Here is a 22,727-nt window from a genome sequence, read left to right as displayed (position 1 = left end):
TTTTTTTTTTTTTTTTTTTTTTTTTTTTTTTTTTTTTTTTTTTTCAAAACTCTTTTATGTTCGAATTTTTAAATAAAATAATAACTGGGTTTTTTATTTTTTTCAGTTAGAAATACTTTATGGTAAAAGAAAAAAGGAATTAATTCCTCTAATTCATACTTATCCTAAAAAGTATTAAAGGGATGAACATGAACAAGAAGACTTAAACAGTAAGGCTATAATAAACATAATCTAGGACACACAGTAATTAAATTTAAATGTAAATTAAATGCAACCTTAATTCACAACTTTGTGTTATAACCTTGAATGTTATAGTGTAAATATACACCACACCACTAGGTGTCCATCTTCTTTTGGGGCTAGCGTCCTTGCTAACACACCGTGTGATGGTCTATTCCTCCTCAAGGCCTAGCGTTTTCACTGTCATATCGTTTGATGTCCACTTTCTTTGGGGCCCAACATCTTCACTGGCAAATTGTTTGGTGTCCACTCTCCTTGGGGCTTAAACATCCTCTCTAGCACACCGTCCAGTGTCTATTTCCTTTGGGGCCAAACATCCTCGTTGGCACACTATTTGGTGTCCACCCTCCTTAGGGCCCAAATGACCTCTTTGGCATATCACTCAATGTCTACTCTCCCTCAAGGCCCAGCTTTCTCTCTGGCACACTGCCTCGATGTCCACTTTCCCTCGCGGCCAAGCGTCTCCGCTGGCACACTGCACAATGTCCACCCTCTTTCGAGACTCAGCATCGTTGCTAGCATCGCCCAATGTCCACTCTCCCTTGGAGTCAAGCCTCCTCGCTCGCACATTGCCCAATGTCCACGCCCTTTTGGAAGCCAACGTCCTCACTGACACATTGCACGGTGTCCACTGCCTGGTGTCTGGTTCTAATACCATTAGTAACTGTTGAAGTCCACTGCTATCATATATTGTCCTCTTTTAGATTTTCCTTTCTAACTTTTCCATATGATAGAGAGAGAAATTTACCCACCCTAAATGTTTCGTTACTCTTCCCAATTGTGGTCAGACCTCACAAATATATATATACAGCTCTATTGGTAGGAATTTTAATGGGGATTTATTTAAAAAAAAAAAAAAACAATTTCAAAGTTGTTAGAACAAACATGAAGAGTCAAAGTGGAAGCTTTAAAAGAGAAAAAAAGGAAAGAAAATAGAAAATGGAAGAGGTAATAAATTTGAAAAGAAATGAGTGGGTGGTGGGGTGGTGGTGGTGTAGGAATGGTGGGAAATTGAGACGACTTTCTCGGATCCTGTGAGACACAGTGTGTGTGTGTGTACTGTTGTTCTTCATATTTACGGGTTTTGATTTGCAACCATCATAAAGAACAACAAGGAATGATGAAAAGTGTATGAATAATCAGACAAAGCTAGAATACTGAGACAAACAAATCAAAGATTTAAGCATTAAAGCAACGAACAAGAGAGAGAGAGAGAGAGAGAGAGAGAGAGAGAAAACTGGAGAAGGAAGAAGAATTAAAGAAGAGCAGAGGAGGAGGAGGAGGAGGAGGAAGAAGACGATCCAGTAGTAGCTCTGCTACCTCCCTTCATGTCCACCAACCAAAACCCACCGAACAAAAACCAATCATCACCAACATGAAACCCCCTCTGCTCCAACCACTTCCAAAAAGCGCTTCTCCCCCTGTTCTTCATCATCATCAAACCCCCTCTCTTTATCTTCCCTTCTTCTCTCCCAAATCAAGAGTTCTTCACTTCAATTGAAGCAGCAGCCATGAATCCAGATTCTGCTTTCCTGTTCTTTGTTGCTCTGTTTCTTCTGATTTTCAACACTGTTCTTCTTCAGCTTGTTTCTGCAACTCCTACAGCTTTACCACTTCAACTTCTCTCTCTGCTTTCTCTCAAATCCGCCATTAAAGACCCATTTTCGAGCTTCCATGATTGGGACCCAACACCCACCTTCACCAAATCTGGTTTTCAGGACCCGATTTGGTGTTCCTGGTCGGGAGTTGAATGCCATCCGAACTCACCTGAAATCACTTCCTTGGATTTGTCTCGCCGGAATCTCTCCGGCTATATTCCCTCTGAAATTAAGTACTTGACCAGCTTGATCCACTTGAATTTGAGTGGCAATAGCTTTCTTGGGCCGTTCCCCACCGCCATTTTCGACCTCTCCCACCTCAGAACTCTTGATATCAGTCATAACAATTTCACCTCCATTTTCCCACCTGGGATTTCCAAGCTTAAGTTCTTGAACGTCTTCAACGCCTACAGCAACAACTTCACTGGCCCATTACCACTAGACCTCGCCCATCTCCACTTTCTCGAATGGCTCAACCTCGGCGGGAGCTACTTCAATGGCCGTATTCCGGGGAGCTATGGCGGTTTTTCACGGTTGAAATATTTGCATTTAGCTGGAAATATTCTCGAAGGACAAATTCCGGAACAGCTCGCGTACTTAACCCAACTTGAGAGAATGGAAATCGGTTACAATACCTTCTCCGGCGGGATTCCGTCGGAATTTCCTCTGTTGTTGAATCTGAAATACTTGGATATCGCCGGAGCGAACCTCTCCGGGACTCTGCCATGGGACATTGGGAACATGACGAAGCTTCAAAATCTTCTACTCTTCAAGAATCGAATCACTGGCGAAATTCCTCAAAGTTTAGGGAAATTAGAAGCGCTCGAGGAGCTTGATTTGTCTGAGAATCAACTCACCGGAGCGATTCCGTCGGATTTGTACAATATGAAGGAATTGACGGAGTTGAGTTTGATGGGGAACGATCTGAGTGGGGAAATTCCAGAAGCACTTGGCGATCTTCCAAATCTCGCCAGTTTGCAATTATGGAACAATTCGCTCACGGGGCCACTCCCTCAAAAACTCGGCTCCAACGATAAGTTACTTCAAGTTGATGTATCGTCGAATATGCTCACTGGTCCGATTCCCCCGAACCTCTGCCATGGTAACAAGCTCTTCAAGCTCATTCTGTTTTCCAACAAATTGGAGCACGAACTTCCCGCCTCTTTAGCTAACTGCACGTCCCTCACTCGCTTTCGAATCCAAAATAACCGCCTCAACGGCTCGATTCCTTACGGTTTCGGACTGCTGGAGAATTTAACGTTCGCCGATTTCAGCAACAATAACTTCTCCGGAGAGATTCCGGCGGATTTTGGTAATGCGGTTAGGCTACAGTATCTGAACATTTCACAGAACGCCTTCGGAACTTCCTTGCCGGAGAATATCTGGAACTCAACGAGATTAGAGATTTTCTCAGCGAGTTCTTCAGAAATCGGCGGCAGCATCCCCGATTTCATCGGCTGTAGATCGATCTACAAGATCGAACTCCAGGAGAACAACTTAAACGGCAGTATTCCATGGACAATCGGCCACTGCGAGAAATTACTCACACTGAATTTAAGCTTGAATTCCTTAACCGGAATTATTCCATGGGAGATTTCAACGCTGCCGTCGATCACCGCCATTGATCTCTCTCGTAACCTCCTCACAGGTACAATTCCTTCAAATTTTCAAAACTGTAGCACAATCGAAAGCTTCAATGTGTCGTACAACATGCTCACCGGCCCTATTCCATCGACCGGAACAATCTTTCCGGGATTACACCCGTCGTCGTTCATCGGCAACGACGGACTCTGCGGCGAGATTCTGGCAAAACCATGCGCCGCCGACACGTTAACCGCTGGCGCGATAGAGGTCCGGGAGCAGCAGCCGCGGCATACGGCGGGCGCAATAGTGTGGATAATGGCGGTGGCATTCGGAATTGGACTATTCGTATTAGTGGCCGGAACACGGTGTTTCCAGGCGAAATACAACCGTCGATTCGGTGGTGGCGACGAGGAAATCGGACCGTGGAAATTAACGGCCTTTCAACGGTTGAACTTCACGGCGGAGGACGTGTTAGAATGTATGGCAATGACGGATAAGATACTGGGAATGGGGTCCACAGGAACTGTCTACAAAGCAGAGATGCCAGGTGGCGAGATCATAGCGGTGAAGAAACTGTGGGGGAAGTACAAAGAGAACATCCGACGGCGTAGAGGGGTTCTGGCGGAAGTGGATGTACTTGGGAACGTGCGGCACAGGAACATAGTGAGATTATTAGGCTGCTGCAGCAACAGGGAGTGCACGATGCTGCTCTACGAGTACATGCCCAATGGTAATTTGGACGATTTACTGCACGGTAAAAACAAGGGTGAAAACTTTTGCGCCGATTGGATGACTAGGTATAAAATCGCACTGGGTGTGGCACAGGGTATTTGTTATCTTCACCATGACTGCGATCCCGTCATCGTTCACCGCGATCTCAAGCCCAGCAATATCTTATTGGACGGCGAGATGGAGGCCAGAGTGGCGGATTTCGGCGTCGCTAAGTTGATCCAGACCGATGAATCCATGTCTGTGATCGCTGGATCCTACGGCTACATTGCACCAGGTTCTTACCATTCCATCTTCCCCATATTTGTTCCCTTTGAGTTTCAGTGATTTTGATGTTTGTGTGTTCTTGACAGAATATGCTTATACGCTCCAAGTGGACGAAAAGAGCGATATCTATAGCTATGGAGTTGTGTTGATGGAGATATTGAGTGGAAAGAGATCCGTGGAGTCGGAATTTGGCGATGGAAACAGCATTGTGGATTGGGTGAGATCCAAGGTTAAGATCAAGGATGGAATCAATCAAATCTTGGACAGCAATGGCGGTGCATCTTGTGCGTCTGTTAAAGAAGAAATGGTTCAAATGCTTCGGATTTCATTGCTTTGTACTAGTCGTAACCCTGCAGATCGGCCATCAATGCGCGACGTTGTTTTGATGCTACAGGAAGCCAAACCCAAGAGAAAATTGCCTGGGAATGTTGTAGCTGAATGTTAATATGATCTTCTTCTTCTTTTTCTTTTCTTTCTTTGGTTAATTTCAATTGGTGGGGGATTGGTATAGGAGAAGCTTTTTTTTGTTCTTCTAATCTCAAATTTAGGTTCTATTGGAATTTCCAAGTGTTCTTCTAGTGTTCTTCTCTCATTTTGCCTTTCTGTGCTTGTGAATTGAAGGCTGTTTCTATGTGATGAACATTGTGCATTATATACACTTATTTTCTAAGATTCTTAGGAATTTTATCAGAACAGAGCACATAATCAGTGTTTATTGTCGTGAGAAATTCTCTCGAAATCAACAAATCTTTGTATAAACTCTTGTTTAATCAAAACTCAGGTCTCGTTTAGTTATTAGGAATCAAAGTGGGTACAGATTAAGCTTTGCCAATGCTTCTATGGATTGTCCATTGCTGTTGTAGGAGTGCTATACTGACTGCCTTATGTGTTGCATTCGGCTGTCGAGTTAAAGGAACCCAAATGGCATCCACGTTGAAGGATATTATTAAAACTGGTTCAGGTTTCTGGAATGGATTATGCACAGGAAGATGATATTTCTTGGAATGGAATGGATATTAGGAAAACCAGACATATTGTCAACGAATTTACCATCCGTCCCCAATAGCCGTTCATGCATCGATCTGGAGAGAATCAATTCTAAGCTTATTGATAATCTATGATCAACTTCCTTTCGTAGTACCCTACTCCAAGAGAAGTTGGATCCCCGTTGCTTCCTTGAAAGAGAGATGTCCTGAACCACTAGGCAATGGGGGCATACTTACTCGAAAGTTTAGGGACTAAATGTTTCGGGCTTTTCTGTAGGGAGAGGTTTCTACGCCCTTATAAAGAATGTTTCATTTTCCTCTTCAACCGAGGTGAGATTTCACAATCCACCCCCTTTAAGACCCAACGTTCTCGCTGACACTCATTTCCCTCTCCAATCGATAACGTTCTCCCCTTCAATCGATGTGAGATCATACAATCCATCCCCTTCGAGGCCTAGCAAGACACTATCCCTTATTCCTCTCTCCAATTGACGTGAGATCTCACACTAAACTCGTAATTCGAAGTTAAAAAAGTAATATCATCCTCTATAAGAGAGTGATAATGGGTTCTCATCCTCAACGTTGAGGAGGTAAGTGACTTCGTGGAGCTTCCTTTCTAAGTTCTTCTTGCAGTCTTATCCCAATAATCGAGTTTCAAATCATAAGATTACTTTACAAAACTAATCATTAAAATTTAATATTTATAAATATAAATCAATTCATTAGTGGGTATTTAATCATTTTCAATTACAATAATATTTATGAAACTTGAAAATTTATTTTGTAGTCTTCCCCCTTTCACTTTCATTGATGGGTCCCAAATCATTGAAAATAATATTTGAATTTAACGGCTACTTAACGGTAATGAGTCAATTGGCTCCAAATTACAAACCAATTCTTCATTTTTAACTGTAATCTTTTAAATATTTTTATTTATATATATTTTTTAATAAAAAATGATATTTCTTTGTCTCGAACCTCATACCCATTGGAGCTTTCTATCTAATTCTATCAAAAGGCCCAATAAATTGGGATTTCCCTATTTGGTTAGATGATTTGGGAACAAGCTGATCATATCTGATGAAGAGAATGATTGAGAGTTGTTGATTTTATGAAAATGAGATTTGAAACGTGAAAAAGTATAGATAAATAATTAAATTGCATTTACAAACATGGAATCCAAGTGAGTATAGATAAGTTCAAAATTATTAAAGGGTTAGATCTTAGCTACCTACCTTAAAGGTTAAAAAAGAATAAATAAATAAATAAATAAAAGAGGATATTTTTAAGAACTCATGAAAATCCAGAAATGGGAAATTAGAACAAAAGGAAGCAAAATTTAAATGATACAGAAAATATTCAAAAATGGAAATTCCCTTTGCCCGTTGGCTACAGAGACAAGAAGCTTAGTGACTGAAAGCGATTCAAATTTGAGGAACTAAAATCTGCAGATTTGGAGCTGTGTAATAAGAATGTGAAGTGTGTCTGATGAATTTGAGGAACTCAAATCGGCAGATTTCGAGCTGTGATTGGTGAATCAATGCGGTAGAAAGGGACGAAATCTTGAAGAGGATACAGACAGAGAATACTGACATGGGATTTCATCATCAACGAGCTCAATCGGTGTTACTTGAATCTGAAAGACGGACCTCCATTTCCTCTGTTCCAAGTTCTCAAACGAACCCTAACTCTCCGGTGAAGAAGAAGAGGAATCCACGATGGTCTGATGTGTGGCTGAAGAACACGAAGTCTCTCGAGCATGTTATTGTTGCTATGCAACTCCAATCCTTGTCTAAAAACCCTCACATTCCTACCCCTAACTCCAAAACCAAACCTCTTATCGCTAATTTCTGCAAGATCGACCGTACGCTGCTTCTCTCCGACGAGATTCTTCTCAGGATTCTCTCGAAGCTACCGGATTCTCAGCGGAACTCCAACTTCCTTGTCTGCAAACGGTGGCTGAATCTACAGGGCCGTCTTGTACGGTCGCTTAGAGTCATGGATTTGAATTTTCTCTTATCAGGTAGGTTGATTTTGAGGTTTCCGAATCTTAACCGCGTGGATTTAGTCTCTGGATCTTTGTTATCCACCAGAAATTCTGGTATCTTGTTGAGTAATAGGATTGTTTCTATACACGTTGATTCCTGGTTTTTGCCTATTCCGGGTGTTGGTGAGGAGAACATCCTTGACAACATGGTGATTGATAGAGGGCTGAAGACATTGGCCTGTGCCTGTCCAAATTTGCGCAAATTAGCGTTTATTGGTGGGAGTGAGTTGGGATTGTTGAGTGTGGCTGAAGAATGTGAAACTTTGCAAGAACTTGAACTGCACAAGTGTAGTGATAATCTGCTGAGAGGAATTGCAGCTTGTGAGAATTTGCAAATACTGAAGCTATTCGGAAATGTTGATGGTCTTTATAGCTCGGTAGTCACTGATATTGGGTTGACTATTTTGGCTCAAGGTTGTAAACGACTGGTGAAGCTTGAGCTTAATGGTTGTGAGGGAAGTTTTGATAGCATTAAGGCTATTGGACAGTGCTGCCAAATGTTAGAGGAGCTGACACTCTGTGATCACAGGATGGACGATGGTTGGTTGGCTGGGCTGTCGTATTGTGAGAATTTAAAGACTCTGAGAATCATGTCATGTAGGAAGATCGATCCGAATCCCGGACCGGACGAATATTTGAGTCCCTGCCTTGCTCTTGAGCGGTTGTATTTGCAGAATTGTCAACTAGGAGATAAAAAGAGCGGTAGAGCATTGTTTATTACCTGTGGGGCTGCGAGGGAGATTTTCATCAGTGATTGCTGGGGATTGGTTGATGATATATTTAGCTTTGCAAGTCACTGCTGGTAAATAATCTCTCCTTTTACTCTTATCATAACTACTATTCCAAAGATTCTGTGGCTTTTAATGAATTTCAATGTTCAAATTGGTTCAAAACTGAATGGGAAGCTTCAACTTTGTTGTTTTATATTACTGCTATGCTAAGCAGAGGTCTCTTTTACTGGTTTATATTATTTTAGGTAGAAAAATGCTTCAATGGAGGCTGTAGGTTTTGCTGGTCTAGTTTCCTGAACTTATGCAGAACCTCTTATGTTCTTGGTGAGGATAACTTATTTGGTGAGATGCCTCTTATGTTCTTGATGTGGAGGGAAAAGTATCTCGAATTTGTATCTAATGATTATTACCGGGCATACCGATTATTGATCCTTGTTCTTGGGATCCGTCGGTTTAAATCAATGATCAAAGTTCCAGGATTTGAGTATAAGTTTGAATATCATATAGAATCCATGTTCTTAGTATCTAAGTTGTTCCTCCTTGAACTCGAAGAAATTAAGAACTGTTCATCCTGTTTGAATTCGTGTTTAATTTATGGTTACTTTCCTTACAGGAGGGTGAAGTTCCTTTCTCTCGAAGGATGTTCACAGCTAACAACAGAAGGTCTCGAGTCTGTAATTCTTGAATGGAAGGAGCTTCAAAGTCTTCGAGTTGTATCGTGTAAGAACATAAAAGAGAGCAGCATTTCTCCTGCACTCTCTACCCTGTTTTCAACATTCAAGGATTTGATATGGAGGCCAGATACCAAATCCCTTCTGCCTTCAAGCCTCATTGGCTGCACCCACATGGGAAAGAAAGGTGGTAGGTTTTTCAAAAAGACATGGGACATGAAAGTTCTACCCGGTGTTCATAATCACGCAAGCGCACGTCAGATATGAAAACCTCGAAACAAATCGCTCTGAAGACCACTGTAATTGTCTTCTTGATCGTTCTCGTGGTTAACTAGACGTTGACAGCACCAGAAACGAAGATGCCAAGAATGTTACTGCAGAATATTGACCTCGGCGTCGATGAATTTGCTCGTATGTCTCGAGGAAGCTAAGTCTTCTTCTCCTAAAAAACACTGTATATTAGAATTGTACTAGTTTAGTTTGGTTTAGTAATTACTGTTCTTAGTATCTGTAAAGGAATATCATGATTTCCACCATTATTAAGCTTAATAGAATTACTGGCATAGCTGTGGAGATTAGTACAGTTCCTGAATGTTTTATTAAGCTTAATAGAATTACTGGCATAGCTGTGGAGATTAGTACAGTTCCTGAATGTTTTATTTGATCCCTAATATTTGACTTCGTAGTTTGTTCTTGTTCTAGTTGAGTTGTGTTTACATCGACTTATCCTATTTCAAGTCTTATTGAATAAATGTTTGAGTCGAAAATATTCTTTCATTTTCGAAAAAATGAAAAAATATTTTAGGACTGATTTTTGTATAAGTTATATTTTATTTTAGATTTGCTGTTACGTTAAATTGTGACCATGCCAATCATTTCTAACTAATCCAATTTTTTTTTAACAAAATTTAGATTAAAAAAAAGACGTAAACCCATTTGTAGTTGAAACCCTAATTTCTCCCTTCCACTTAAAGAAAGGCATCAATCAATCTTATCGTTTTCGTTGATATAAGCCATAAAATTTTGTGGGTTTTCAAAAATGTCAGTCGAATTCGAATACCCATTAGGAAAAATTTGTCATTTTCATTCTGGAAATTACTGATTCTGTTCCACCGTCGTTTGAGGCTGAGAAACCAAGTTCTGTTTCTATCCTCTTCCCTTTCTTCAATCCTTGGCCACAGCCGAACCCTAGCCTTTTGTTTCCCAGTGAAGAAGAAGAACGAATAGGGTTCTTCCACGAGCATGTCATTGTCTCAATGCGACTCCATTCTATGTCCAGTGATTCTCCCATTTCTTCCCCCAACTCCCAACCCGAATCCCCCGTTTCTGATTTGATTGATCTCACCTTGCTGCTTTCCGACGAGCTTCTTCTTCGTGTTCTCTCCAAATTTCCCGATTGCGAGCGAAACTTGAATTTCCTTGTCTGCAAGCGTTGGCTTAACCTGCAGGGTCGTCTCGTACGGTCTCTAAGGGTTACGGATTTCGATTTTCTTCTGTCGGGTAGGTTGGTTTTGAGGTTTCCTAATCTTAATCAAGTGGATTTGGTTTCTGGGTGTTGGGTTTCGTCTAGGAATTCGAGTATTTTAATGAGCCATGGGGTTCTTTCCATGCATATTGATCCTTGGTTGTTGCTTTATTCGAATGTCGGTGAGAAGATTGTATTGGAAAGTGTTTTGATTGATAGAGGGCTGAAGGTTTTGGCGAATGGCTGCCCGAACTTGAGGAAATTGAGTCTTGTTGGTGGTAGTGAATTTGGGTTGTTGAATGTGGCTAAGGAATGTGAGCTCTTGCAAGAACTTGAGCTGCACAAGTGCAGTGATTGCATGCTCCAAGGAATTGCTGCGTTTGAGAATCTTCAAATACTGAAGCTAGTTGGCAATGTTGATGGGTTCTTTAGTTCGGCGGTAACAGATATTGGGCTGACTATTGTCGCTCGAGGCTGTCGACGATTGGTGAAGCTCGAGCTTAGTGGGTGTGAGGGGAGCTTTGATGGGATTAAGGCGATTGGGCAGTGCTGCCCAATGTTGGAGGAGTTGACACTCTGTGATCATAGGATGGATGATGGATGGTTGGCTGGGCTTCAATATTGTGAGAATTTGAAGACTTTGAAGATCATATCATGCAAGAGGATTGATGCTAATCCTGGTCCAGATGAGTATTTGAGCTCCTGTCCTGCTCTTGAGCGGCTTCATTTGCAGAATTCTCAATTGCGGGATACAGTAGGTGTAAGGGCTTTGTTTATGACATGTGGGGCTGCAAGGGAGATTTTCATCCGGGACTGCTGGGGATTGGACGATGACATGTTCGGCTTTGCGAATAACTGCTGGTAAGGGTTCTTTATGTTCATCGAGCATTCGTTTAACTGTAAATACTGTTAACCTCTTGAAGTAAATAGTAGATGTTACATTGTGGGATGACATTAATTTCTTTATTGCTGTATGATGCATGCTAAGAAGAGATTGCTAGCTGTTGCTCTGTTTACTTTATTTGTGAGATACCACATCGTTGAGGAGGAGAACGAAGCATTCTTTACAAGGGTTTGGAAACCTCTCCCTAGAATACGCATTTTAAAAACCTTGAGGGGAATCCCGAAAAGGAAAGCCCAAAGAGGACAATATCTGCTATCGGTGGGCTTGAGTTGTTACAAATGGTATTAGAGCCAGACATAGAACGATGTGCCAGCGAGGAGGCTGAGCCTCGAAAGGGGGTGGACATGAGACAGTGTGCTAGTAAGGACGCTAGGTCCAAGGGGGGTGGATTGGGGGGCCCCACATCGATTGGATAAGGGAACGAGTGCTAGGAAAGACATTGGACCCAAAGGGGGGTGGATTGTGAGATCTCACACCGATTGGGGAGGAGAACGATACATTCTTTATAAGGGTGTGGAAACCTCTCCCTAAAAGACGCGTTTTAAAAACCTTGAGGGGAAACCCGAAAGGGAAAGCCCAAAGAGGACAATATTTGCTAGCAGTGGGCTAGAGTTGTTCTCGATATACTTTCTTGTTATCATTTTATTGGGTGTTTCTGCCATTTTCAGTGCTTTCCAGCATTAGCACCAAATCATTTGAGAGTTCAATAATTTATATGCTTTGAGGGGACATAGGAACCACATACGGATAGATGGTTCTAATACTGATGGAATATGATTTCATGAACTAGGAAGAACAGTAATTTTTGTTGTTGGATGTGTGGTCTTATGTGACTATCTCAGTCCAATCCATGGCTACATATTTTTGTCATTTGTTTATCATGGTGTCTTTTCTGTCAACTTCTGAATTCTTGGGTCCATAAGAATTGAATAATATTCTTCTCCGTTCGTTTCAGTGGTCACCGAAATGTAATCGGTGAGTATAAACAGAAATTTTCATGGAAATATAGGCTGGATTCTGAGTTTGGACGACCTCTTAACCTTTTAGACATTGGCTAAGTGTCATTTCTGTAACAGCCTAAGCCCACCACTAGTAGATATTGTCTTCTTTAGACTTTCCCTTTCTGGGCTTCCCCTCAAAGATAAAACGCCTCTGATAGAGAGAGGTTTCCATACCCTTATAAGGAATGCTTCGTTCCCCTCTTCAACCAATGTGGGATCTCACAATTTACCTCCTTGGGGGCTAGCGTCCTCACTAGCACACTGTCCGGTGACTGACTCTATATCATTTGTAACAGCCCAAGCCTACCGATAGCAGATATTGTTCTCTTTGGGCTTTCCCTCAAAGTTTTAAAACGCGTATGCTAGGGAGAGGTTTCTACACCCTTATAAGGAATGTTTCGTCCCCCTCTTCAACCAATGTGGGATCTCACAATTTTTGACTATCTGTTAGGTACCCAAACTTATCATCCACTGACCTACCAGAATGATCCCTCCTCCCAAGAACTCGACTTCTCTAACTAAGTCACCCGTAACTAGTTGCCACTATGCCCCTATTACCTACTATTATTCCGAACATATTCCTTACTAGTGGTCTCGTACAATCTTATACACCAAATAACATGGTGAAGTGCTGCAGTAACGGGTGTAAAATTTATATTATGCGCAATCAAAATTTTCGTTTCCTGCAAATGGTCGACGCCCTTTATAACCTGGTACACAACCGACCACTCGAGTGGCTTCTTGCTGATTAAGCTGGAAAAGTGACTTTTGACCCACCAGACCACATTTACAGCCCTTAAAGCTGAACATACCAAGAATATGCTAGACATTTTGAATGATTTACTCTGGTAGCTCAATTGTAATCAAGCATTTTGATTGAAGCTATATCTGATTTGTGGTTACTTTGTGTTTGCACAGGAGGGTGAAGATGCTTTTGCTTGAAGGATGTTCGGTGTTAACAACAGAAGGCTTGGAGTCGGTAGTTCTTCAGTGGAAGGAGCTTCAAAGCCTGGAAGTAGAGTCATGTAAGAACATAAAAGATAGCTGCATTTCTCCTGCTCTTTCTGAAGTCTTCTCTGTTCTTAAGAATTTGAAATGGAGGCCTGATACCAAATCACTTCTTTCATCGAGTCTGGTCGAGACTTGTATGGGAAAGAAGGGTGGGAGGTTTTTCTAGGAAACACGAAAACGTAATAGCTGCTGTTAATCGTTAGCTCAAACATACTTAGCGTAGTCGTTTATAGTCGAGCTAGGTGGTTAGAATAGATGTTGAATATAGGAAAATACGTTTACGTTTTAGTTTCCAGGATCACTTAGAAGGAAGCAACACAGGATGTTTTCTTAGAAACTAACCTGACCCAGTTCACCTATTTGCTGGAACTGTGATTTTCTTGGAGCATAGTAGCTTAGTTTAGCTACATCATTGTATGCCTATTCTTCTTCTTGGGATTAGTTGAACTGTAAAGATTTGTTCTTCTACTATAAAATGCACCAATGCATTGATTGATCCTTTGGTATGAGACCTTGTTAGTTGTTTTATAAATAAGTTGTTTTATAAATGATGTGCTTGTGAGATCCCAGGGAATGAAACATTACTTATAAGGGTGTAGAAACATCTTCCTAGCAGATGTTTTAAAATCATGAGGCTTGCGGCGATACGTAACGGGCCAAAATGGACAATATCTATTAGCTAGCAGTGGGCTTGAGCTGTTACAAATAGGTATCAGAGCTAGACACTGGGCGGTGTGCCAGTGAGGATGCTGGCCCCGAGGGGTGGATTGTGAGATCCCACATCGGTTGGAGAGAGGAACGAAACATTCTTTGTGAGGGTGTGGAAATCTCTCTTTAATAGACATGTTTTAAAACCATGAGGCTGATGGCGCTACGTAACGGACAATATTTGTTAGTGGTGGGTTTGGGTTGTTACAAATGATATGAGACCCAGACACCGGGCGGTGTGCCAGTGAGGACGCTAGGCCCCTAAGGGGATGAATTGCGAGATCCTACATCGGTGGGAGAGGGGAACAAAACATTCCTTTTAAGGATATGAAAATCTTTCCTTAGCAGATACATAATGGACCGATTTGGGCTGTTACAAATGATGTTAGAGGCGGTGTGTTAGTGAGAATAACGGGTCGAAGTGGATAATATTTGCTAGCGTTGTTACGGAGCATAATTAAAAGATAATATTCTCAAAATTAAGTGGATAATTTATAAATGACGTGAGTTTGAGAGGCTCCAAGGAAGAGAACATGATGAAACACGGCAATTAATTGCGTGCTTAAATGATGTTTGTTTTGTCTGGCAGGCATTTAGTTTAATGGTGCCTTCTTGTGCTTAATGATACTATTAATCTTACTTAGCTTAGCTTAATCATTTGGCTGGCCAGCATGTTCCCAACAGCGTTCTAATATATTTAATTATATCTTAAATTTTCAACCACCGCCTCCATGTGTTTTAATTTATAATACCAAAGATACATACACTCATACATTAATTTCTTTAATCATATTTTTAAAACTAGATTAGCGTCAAACCATTCAAAACATGTGGACAAAAGGTGTTTACTCCATACTAACCGTTCGATGTAGATTAAAAAAATTCAAGATGATTCTCTCTAAATGATGCGTTGCCGACACGATGGCCGTGCGATCTGTCGAGCTATCATGAATCATTAGAGCAATGAGAAGGTTAGCGTTGATCTTTTATCTAATATATGCATCCCTTCTAAAAATTCACTATTTGAATTAATTCATATTTATACATGCGACTGCTGATAGGATCATCCAAGAAGCATTCTGACACGATGTTGTAGTCCACTTGCCACCACATATCACCATCTCCTCAATGAGAAAGTATCAATCGTGTAGTAAGGTTTTACCATGAAACAAACAACTTCATGGATCTTTAAACACAATGTTGAAAGTTTCGAGACACGTATTTAAAGTTTAACGACCCATTAAAAGCTAAGAAAGACCCGAATGGTTAGTTGTGAGATCATTTTTTCTTCAACAACAAGATCCTCTAGATATATATGTATGCATTAAGTGACAAAAACAGCTCAAAATCTAATATAGTTGTGGATTTGTTTTTCTTATTCTAAAGTGGATGTCTAAGGCTTCGCTATAATTAAGGTTAAGCAATGGCGTTTACTTTCATTTGTTCGTTGACTTGAGTGGAAGTCAAACACAATTTAAAATGGAAGTCAACTCAAAAAATTTAGTATCTTGCAAGCCTACTAATTTTTAATTCAACCCTAGCACACAATTTTCTCAATATAAATAAATGTTGATATTAATGTATCTTAAATGATATGAGTGGATTTTTGGGAGCTATTTTTTTTTTTTTTATATATATATAAAAAACAATTTCTCTTTATGCTTTTATTTTTATTACATATTTGAATTATTTAGAAGTCGTTGATTTAGGAGAAAAAAAAAGTCAAACCTAATCCTCGACTAAAAAGAAAACGATTAAAAATGATAAAGCGCTATAATAGCTTTGGAAAAACGCTATTGTAGTTTATACAAAGTTGCTCTCTTAGCTTTCGTCTCTCACTGTTAGTGTCGGTCCAACAGAGTATTTTCATCGTTGATGTTCTTTCCAATCTCTATACATTTCACCGCTCCACTGTAAATTTCCTTTGCCCCTACCATATTCCACTTCGGTAGTTTCTACCGCATGTCCAGGGTTGAGCCCTGGCAGAGGACGTTGTTGAAGCTTTCTCTATAACTCGAAATATCAGACACAATTTATAATTCAATCTATATTGTCAACCGAATAAATGATTATAAATAAAACGAAAGAGACGGGTAGGAAGATGATGGGGTTGGGGCTCTATTCTTCTAGGTTTTCCCAATTAAATGTTTCACTATTAAATATAACCAACTTGTTGACTTGTTTCTAAGAAAATTCCATGACACCTAGGAGAGAAATAAAGAACACAAAACCAAACAATCCTGTCCCTTGGATGACAAGATCAAGGGCCAATCCAACGGTGTCCCACAAAACATGGAAAATAGATCCCACAAATTAGGCACTAAATTTTTCAGACACAAACATCAATGATTCATTCATCATAAGCTGTAATGTCCTGTTAGGAGACAGTTAACAACGTTGACTTCATCGCCCTCTCTCCTATATAAACACATCTTCTAACCTAATCTCTCTCCAAATTATTATTACATAATTTAGAGAGAGAAAGAGAAGAACACAATGGAAAATCAAGTGAGATTGAATTGTGGCGTAAATCTTCCCATTTTTGGTTTTGGCACTTTTTCTTATCAAGCTCACTCAAAAGCCATAGAATCAGCTGTTCATATGGCCATCAAAGTACATATTGATAAGCTCTTTTTCTCTTCATTTTTGTACCTTTTTCCATTGTTTCTTACCTTATTTTTCTTTGATTTTTCAGATGGGTCATAGGCATTTTGATACAGCAACTATCTATGGATCTGAGGGGGCTGTTGGCAAAGCCATTTGTGATGAAATTTTGAGCCAAAATGTGGAGAGAGAGGACATTTTTATCACTACAAAAGTATGGGGAAATGACCATCATGATCCTGTTTCAGCATTAAAACAGTCACTAAGGTAATCTATTACATAATTACAAGGCTAAAGTTTCGATTTTTGTCGAACCCATGTCGAAATTCGATAGATTAAAGCTTATACAATCACGTTATAGTAACGAGTTTTGTTTTAAAATGCGAAATTGTTGTTGAATTTTGAATTTTGTGTTTGGTTTTGGTGTTTATAGGAACATGGGATTGGAGTATATTGATATGTATTTGGTGCATTGGCCATTAAAGCTGAAGCCTTGGGCATGTTATCCAGTTCCCAAGGAAAGTGATTTTGAGGAAGCATTGGATCTCGAAAGCACTTGGAAAGGAATGGAAAAGTGCCAGGAATTGGGTCTGTGTAGGTGCATTGGTGTGAGCAATTTCTCCACCAAAAAACTTGAATCCCTTTTAGAAATTGCTTCCATTCCTCCAGCTGTTAACCAGGTTTCTCTCTCTCTCTCTTTAACTTCTATTAATGTTATTAATTGGTCTGTTTTTTGGATTTTTGTTCTTGAATTAACATGATGTTTAGAATATTGAAAGTCAATCTAGTGGGGTTTAATGTTGATGAATAATCACCTAAGTTTAAGAGCTAGCTAGGATAATAAAAGCTTAGGAGTGTCGATTAAATGTATGTCTTGTGTATTTGTGAGCTTTCACATCGGTTGGGGAGGAGAACAAAGCATCCTTTACAAGAGTGTGAAAATCTCTCTCTAGTAGACGAGTTTTAAAACTGTAAGACTGATGATGATGCATAACGAGCCAAAATGGATAATATCTGCTAACGGTGGGCTTGAGTTGTTACATATGGCATTAGAGCCAGACACCAGAAAGTGTGTCAGAGAGAACGTTGGGACTCCAAAGGGGGTGGATTGTGAGATTCTGCATCGGCTGAAGAGGGGATTAGAACCTTCCTTATAAGGCTGTGGAAACCTGTCTCTAATAGACACGTTTTAAAACTGTGATGCTGACATCAATACGTAACATGCTAAAACGACAATATCTACTAGGGTTGGCTACAACAAGAAAACAAGTTTGATGTCATTTAATTTATTAGAAAGCAAATACTAAAAATAGAATATTTATAATTTTAGAGACCAAATTGGGGACAATAATATCATTATTAAGATCTTCCTATCTTAATAAAGATATTTCTTGATTATTTTTTTTCAATTTATATAGTAAATTTATAGTACAAGAGGGACGTTTGATTCTCCCAGATACTCAAAACCAAGAGAATCTCAAGTTAGAATGAGATTTCTAGAACCCAAAATAGAAAATTAGATACGATAAATAAATAACATGAAACAAAAACGTTATCAATCAAGCCAGCCTTAATGACTTAGAACTTCGAGAAGATGGTAGCCTCAAACAAACCGTCCTTTGAATGAGTATCTACAAGGAGACAATATCGTTGGGATATATAACCAAAAACAGCTGACGGTGAAAAACGTATTAACTTTTTTCATAATGTTGAAAGTTCGATCTCGGGATTCGTTCAATTCTTTTAAGAAAACCCTAATTCGTTGAATGAATAGGTAGAGATGCATCCGATGTGGAGGCAAAGAAAGCTAAGAGAGTTTTGTGGAGAGCATAAGATCCACGTGAGTGCATATTCTCCATTGGGTGGGCCAGGGAATGCATGGGGATCAACGGCTGTGATTGAAAGTCCACTCATCAAATCAATCTCTCTCAAACACAGTGCAACTCCAGCTCAGGTTATTTCAAAAACTTGTCTCTTTTCTCCTAAGTCCTACGTTAGGATAATTAATAATTCTTTTAATGAAATTGAAACTTTACGATAAACGTTAATACATTTTATCACGTCTCGACTAACACGTTTTTCTTTTGTTATATACATTGAAGGTTGCTCTGCAGTGGGGCCTATCGAAAGGATCGAGTGTGATAGTGAAGAGCTTTAACGAACACCGTATGAAAGAAAACTTTGGAGCCCTTGATTTAAAATTGGACGATCAAGATTGCTTGGAGATTGAAAAATTAGAAGAAAGAAAGATTATGAGGGGCGAATATTTTGTAAACGACACAACAAGTCCATACAAAATTATTCAAGATTTGTGGGACGGAGAAATTTAATGTTGTTTATTCTTAAATTATTTCTCCCTTCTGTCACACTTCATATGAATCAATAAAGTTGCTCGAGTTTTAATAAGCTAGTTTTTACCAATAAAATTCGAGTATAAATTCACATAAAAAAAATATTTTTTTTTATTGGAATGAACTTTATCAATAAAATTAAAATTAACTTAAGAAGGAATAATTATTCTTGTATTATAATTGGGCTAGCGAATTTGAGCCCATTGGGCTTAAGAGCGGAAGCCCAATGGGCTTTTCAAACTAAAAAAAAAAAAGAAAAAAAGCAGCGATATTTTACACAAATTAATAGATGATGTAATTTTGGGCAGCCATCCTTCATGGGTTTCCTCTTCTGTAGTTGCCGTCACGAGGGATATCCATCGAGTCCCTTTTAACCTTGTGGACTGCACCCAAACAATGGTCATAGTTCATGCTCATATTTGCAAATAATATCGAGGTCAACGAAGCTTTTTTAAAGGTCACAATAACACTATTACCATTTTAAACATAATAATAAACGAGCATACAGTAATGAATGATAAACATCTATCACGATTAAACTTTAGCCATTCATAAATCTATTCGGGATGAACCTCAGTCAATAAAAGACCTATCAGTATTGGATATGTAGGTCTATCAGTGACGAATCTCAATCATTGACAGATTTATCAGTATCTACATGATTGTTGAACTAAAGAAACACGACCCTTTATCAAATTCGAACAAAAACAAGATCAAATAAGAAAAAAGAAGAAGAATAATCACAGTGATCTTACATGTTGGTTTGAATGTTAAATCCCTTGATGCCATTGAAGATGCCAATAGAAGAACAATAATGAACACAATTTGGCAAACAAATGCAAGTTTCTTATGCACCATTTTTCCTCCCTAAACCTTTAATAATTATTTGCTATAAATATTTCTCCAATTTCACGTTTATTTATACTCATTTGTTCATTCAAAGTTCCAAATTTGTTTCTCACCTAGTTGAACAATTCTTTAATTTGAATGATAGAACTTCATTTGAAAATTTATGAAAATTTGACTTTAGAATTAAATTACATAACGTAAATTATTTATCAGTGAACTGAAAAATAAGGCACGTAAAATTATATACTTAAATATCGTTATCTATAACATTCTAAAAGATCGAAACATATTTTAAAACCTAAAAATTTTGTGAGAAAAACGGATTAATGTTTTGGAAATTGACTGAAGTTGACATAATAGTTGACATTCAAATGGGTTAATTGAATATAAACTTGTAGAATTTATTTGAAGATTATTTTATTTTGAAAATTAGAATGATATATATGTATTTGTTAATTAGGACAAAATAAAAGGAGACCAACCACACAAATTCATGTATACATAATTTTCCTTTAAAAAATCAATGGGTCCAACAAGTTGAGTTGTTGAAAAGTAGATGAGCTTTTGGAATTTTATCATAATTTATTAAATAAAGTTGTTAATTTTTTTATTCTTAAAAAGGGTTAAATGTTTTTTTAGTATACACTTTAAAATTAAATTTTAGAAATATGGAACTCTCCATACTTCAAATTTTGGATTAAGATTTGAAATTCAAATTCGGCACCTCATAATTAACTTTTGGAGCGTGAATAAAATCATTAAATCTAAAATATCTGTGTTTGAGGTGCAAAGTTGTTTGGTCCGAGATTAAAAGATTTGTATGGTGTAGAGTTGTTTTGTGTTTTAAAATCTTTCTCGTATGGACGTATTTGGAAAATAGACTCCAAAGTTTGAAAATTAATATTTCTTTGGACTAAATAAAAGAAGACCAACCACACATTCGTTTTAGATTTTTTTGTTCAAATCAAAGAGATAGACGCGAGGGAAGACTATTTTCACAGACTAATACATAGATCATGTTAACATATTTTGTCCTCACCCACATACGTTCTAGAGAAAACGAGGAGAATGTAACCCAACATAGAATTGCTCAAAGCAAAACACGAATAACATTTAAGATCACTCTTATTCGAATGTGGACTCGGTTCATTCATGTACTGTTCATTTACTTAGGTGTCACATGATTCATTAAATTATTGAAGTTATTTTTATTTTAGTGATCGAACCATATTTAATGTTCATGTTACTAAAATGACAAAATTTTAATTAATAGTAGAATGAAGAAGATAAAAGAGGTAGTCGGCCCCATTTATTAGATTTATGTGATTCATCATCAAGTAACCGTAAGTAACTTAGAACAGTTTGATATCACATTTTAATTGTTTTAAAACTTTTTTTTATATAAAAATATTTTTTAAACGCTTAGAAAAGTCGATTCACAACTAAACCCTACCATATAATATGAACACGATTTATGTATGCATAGATTTTTCAAATAAAAAGACTTGGGTTATCAAAAGTCTTCAATTTTGAATGCAAAAAATTGGGTATAAATAGGTTATAAATTAAAGCAAATATTAGTATTATTGCAATAGTTTGAGTAAGGGAGGCAAAATGGTGCTAAAAAAGCTTGCATTTGGTTGCCAAATTATGTTGACCATTTTGCTTCTATTGGTATCTTCGATCGCATCAAGGGGACTTACGAATGCGAATCCACGTGAAACATGTAAGATTATTTCTGAAAGTTCTTAGATTATGTAAATTAAAATACGTAATTTTCTTTATTTTATTGCAGATAATAAAGTTCGGAAGTTGAACAATGATGATCCTCACGATGGTAACTACATACACTAAGTGGGATGATTACGTAATAAACAATATCTATCATGGTTATCTATTTTCATTTCTCGTGTATTGTTTTTCAGTGTAGTGTGGTGTAGAATGTTTATCAAATAACGGTTACACTTCTCTTTGGTCTACTAAAGTGAAGCTATTTTCTTATTCGGAGGCCTCGTTCATACCTCTTATTAATTGGAAGGCTTTATTGTAATCTCATGAACTCAATAAAAACATCTTATTTCTAAAACAAAATATGTTACGAAGAACCATAAAGAGGTTCGAATTCTTCATACTCTTAAATATTACCTCCCCAAGGATCGTCATTTTTTGGCTTGAATTTGCGCGGAGGCATCGGAGCCGGTGTATTATACATCTCTTCATCTTTTTCATTTGCTAATGAAAATGAAAGTTCGTTACTAAACCGTTTTGAAATCGATATGAAAAATAGAAAAAATGAGATAAAAGATGAAAGTTGATAGGGAAATTTACTTCTAAAGTAGGGTTTTGTGGGCAAAGTTCTTGCAGCGACATTGGAAGAGTGGATGAGCATTACGATAAGCAATAATTTGCAAACAATGGAAACTCTGTTTGAAGCCATTTTTGCAATTGATTTTGCTTTGGAAATGGGTCCTTAATGAGAGTATGATTGGTCGTTATTTATTTAATTTTTGGGTCAAAGCATATGAAAATTTCAATTAATGGCCCTTTGACCACTTCCATTTTTAAGTTGATTGTTCAAACAGCTCTTGTAATTAAGTTGTTTTGTGCATCACTTAATCTAGAATATTGAGTTAATCATGACTTAATCCAAACCATTTATTATTAAAACCCAAAAAAAAAAAAATATATTAGTTTACGTAGAATATAGGAACCATATTGTTCGTAACTTATGTATCATGTTCTTCGGGTGAGACTTTGGTTGAATTCCTAAATTCTAACAATGTTTTCATTGACCAAAGAACCACGAAAGCTTCATTCAAAGAATCATCCATTTGTGTTTTATTCTTGAACATATCAATTTTAATTTGGTTAACTTCTTTATTAGAGTATACTGTTTGTTCGATAAATTCATCTATGAATCAATAATATGATTAAGTCATTAAGGGACTCTCAATCGACTAAGTCAAAAGCATATCTCTCAT

The 22,727-nt window shown here is 38.2% G+C and overlaps 4 protein-coding genes and 1 long non-coding RNA gene across 5 annotated transcripts; all 5 read left to right on the top strand.

Moving 5' to 3' along the window:
• The first annotated feature begins 1,262 nt into the window (after window positions 1-1,262).
• LOC111430801 (leucine-rich repeat receptor-like protein kinase TDR) lies at window positions 1,263-5,108 on the top strand. Its single transcript, XM_023067212.1, has 2 exons — window positions 1,263-4,428; window positions 4,505-5,108. The coding sequence occupies exons 1-2, from the start codon at window positions 1,752-1,754 to the stop codon at window positions 4,861-4,863; spliced, it is 3,036 nt and encodes a 1,011-aa protein (XP_022922980.1). The 5' UTR covers window positions 1,263-1,751; the 3' UTR covers window positions 4,864-5,108.
• Window positions 5,109-6,784: 1,676 nt separating this feature from the next.
• LOC111430480 (F-box protein At5g51380-like) lies at window positions 6,785-9,437 on the top strand. Its single transcript, XM_023066720.1, has 2 exons — window positions 6,785-8,253; window positions 8,796-9,437. Exons 1-2 carry the CDS (start codon window positions 6,998-7,000, stop codon window positions 9,118-9,120), a joined length of 1,581 nt encoding a protein of 526 aa, XP_022922488.1. The 5' UTR covers window positions 6,785-6,997; the 3' UTR covers window positions 9,121-9,437.
• A 363-nt stretch (window positions 9,438-9,800) lies between these two features.
• On the top strand, window positions 9,801-13,743 carry LOC111430878 (F-box protein At5g07670-like). Its single transcript, XM_023067346.1, has 2 exons — window positions 9,801-11,179; window positions 13,142-13,743. Exons 1-2 carry the CDS (start codon window positions 10,110-10,112, stop codon window positions 13,398-13,400), a joined length of 1,329 nt encoding a protein of 442 aa, XP_022923114.1. The 5' UTR covers window positions 9,801-10,109; the 3' UTR covers window positions 13,401-13,743.
• Window positions 13,744-16,432: 2,689 nt separating this feature from the next.
• LOC111430879 (NADPH-dependent aldo-keto reductase, chloroplastic) lies at window positions 16,433-18,934 on the top strand. Its single transcript, XM_023067348.1, has 5 exons — window positions 16,433-16,555; window positions 16,638-16,813; window positions 16,980-17,226; window positions 18,321-18,500; window positions 18,649-18,934. The coding sequence occupies exons 1-5, from the start codon at window positions 16,439-16,441 to the stop codon at window positions 18,874-18,876; spliced, it is 948 nt and encodes a 315-aa protein (XP_022923116.1). The 5' UTR covers window positions 16,433-16,438; the 3' UTR covers window positions 18,877-18,934.
• Window positions 18,935-21,322: 2,388 nt separating this feature from the next.
• LOC111430880 lies at window positions 21,323-21,826 on the top strand. The gene is made up of 2 exons (XR_002708393.1): window positions 21,323-21,472; window positions 21,542-21,826. It is a non-coding gene; the product is annotated as an uncharacterized LOC111430880 (long non-coding RNA).
• The last annotated feature ends 901 nt before the right edge of the window (window positions 21,827-22,727 follow it).

This window comes from Cucurbita moschata, unplaced genomic scaffold, assembly GCF_002738365.1.
Source record: "Cucurbita moschata cultivar Rifu unplaced genomic scaffold, Cmos_1.0 Cmo_Scf00034, whole genome shotgun sequence".
Classification (NCBI taxonomy): Eukaryota; Viridiplantae; Streptophyta; class Magnoliopsida; order Cucurbitales; family Cucurbitaceae; genus Cucurbita; species Cucurbita moschata.
This window is presented reverse-complemented; position numbering and strand designations above follow the sequence as displayed.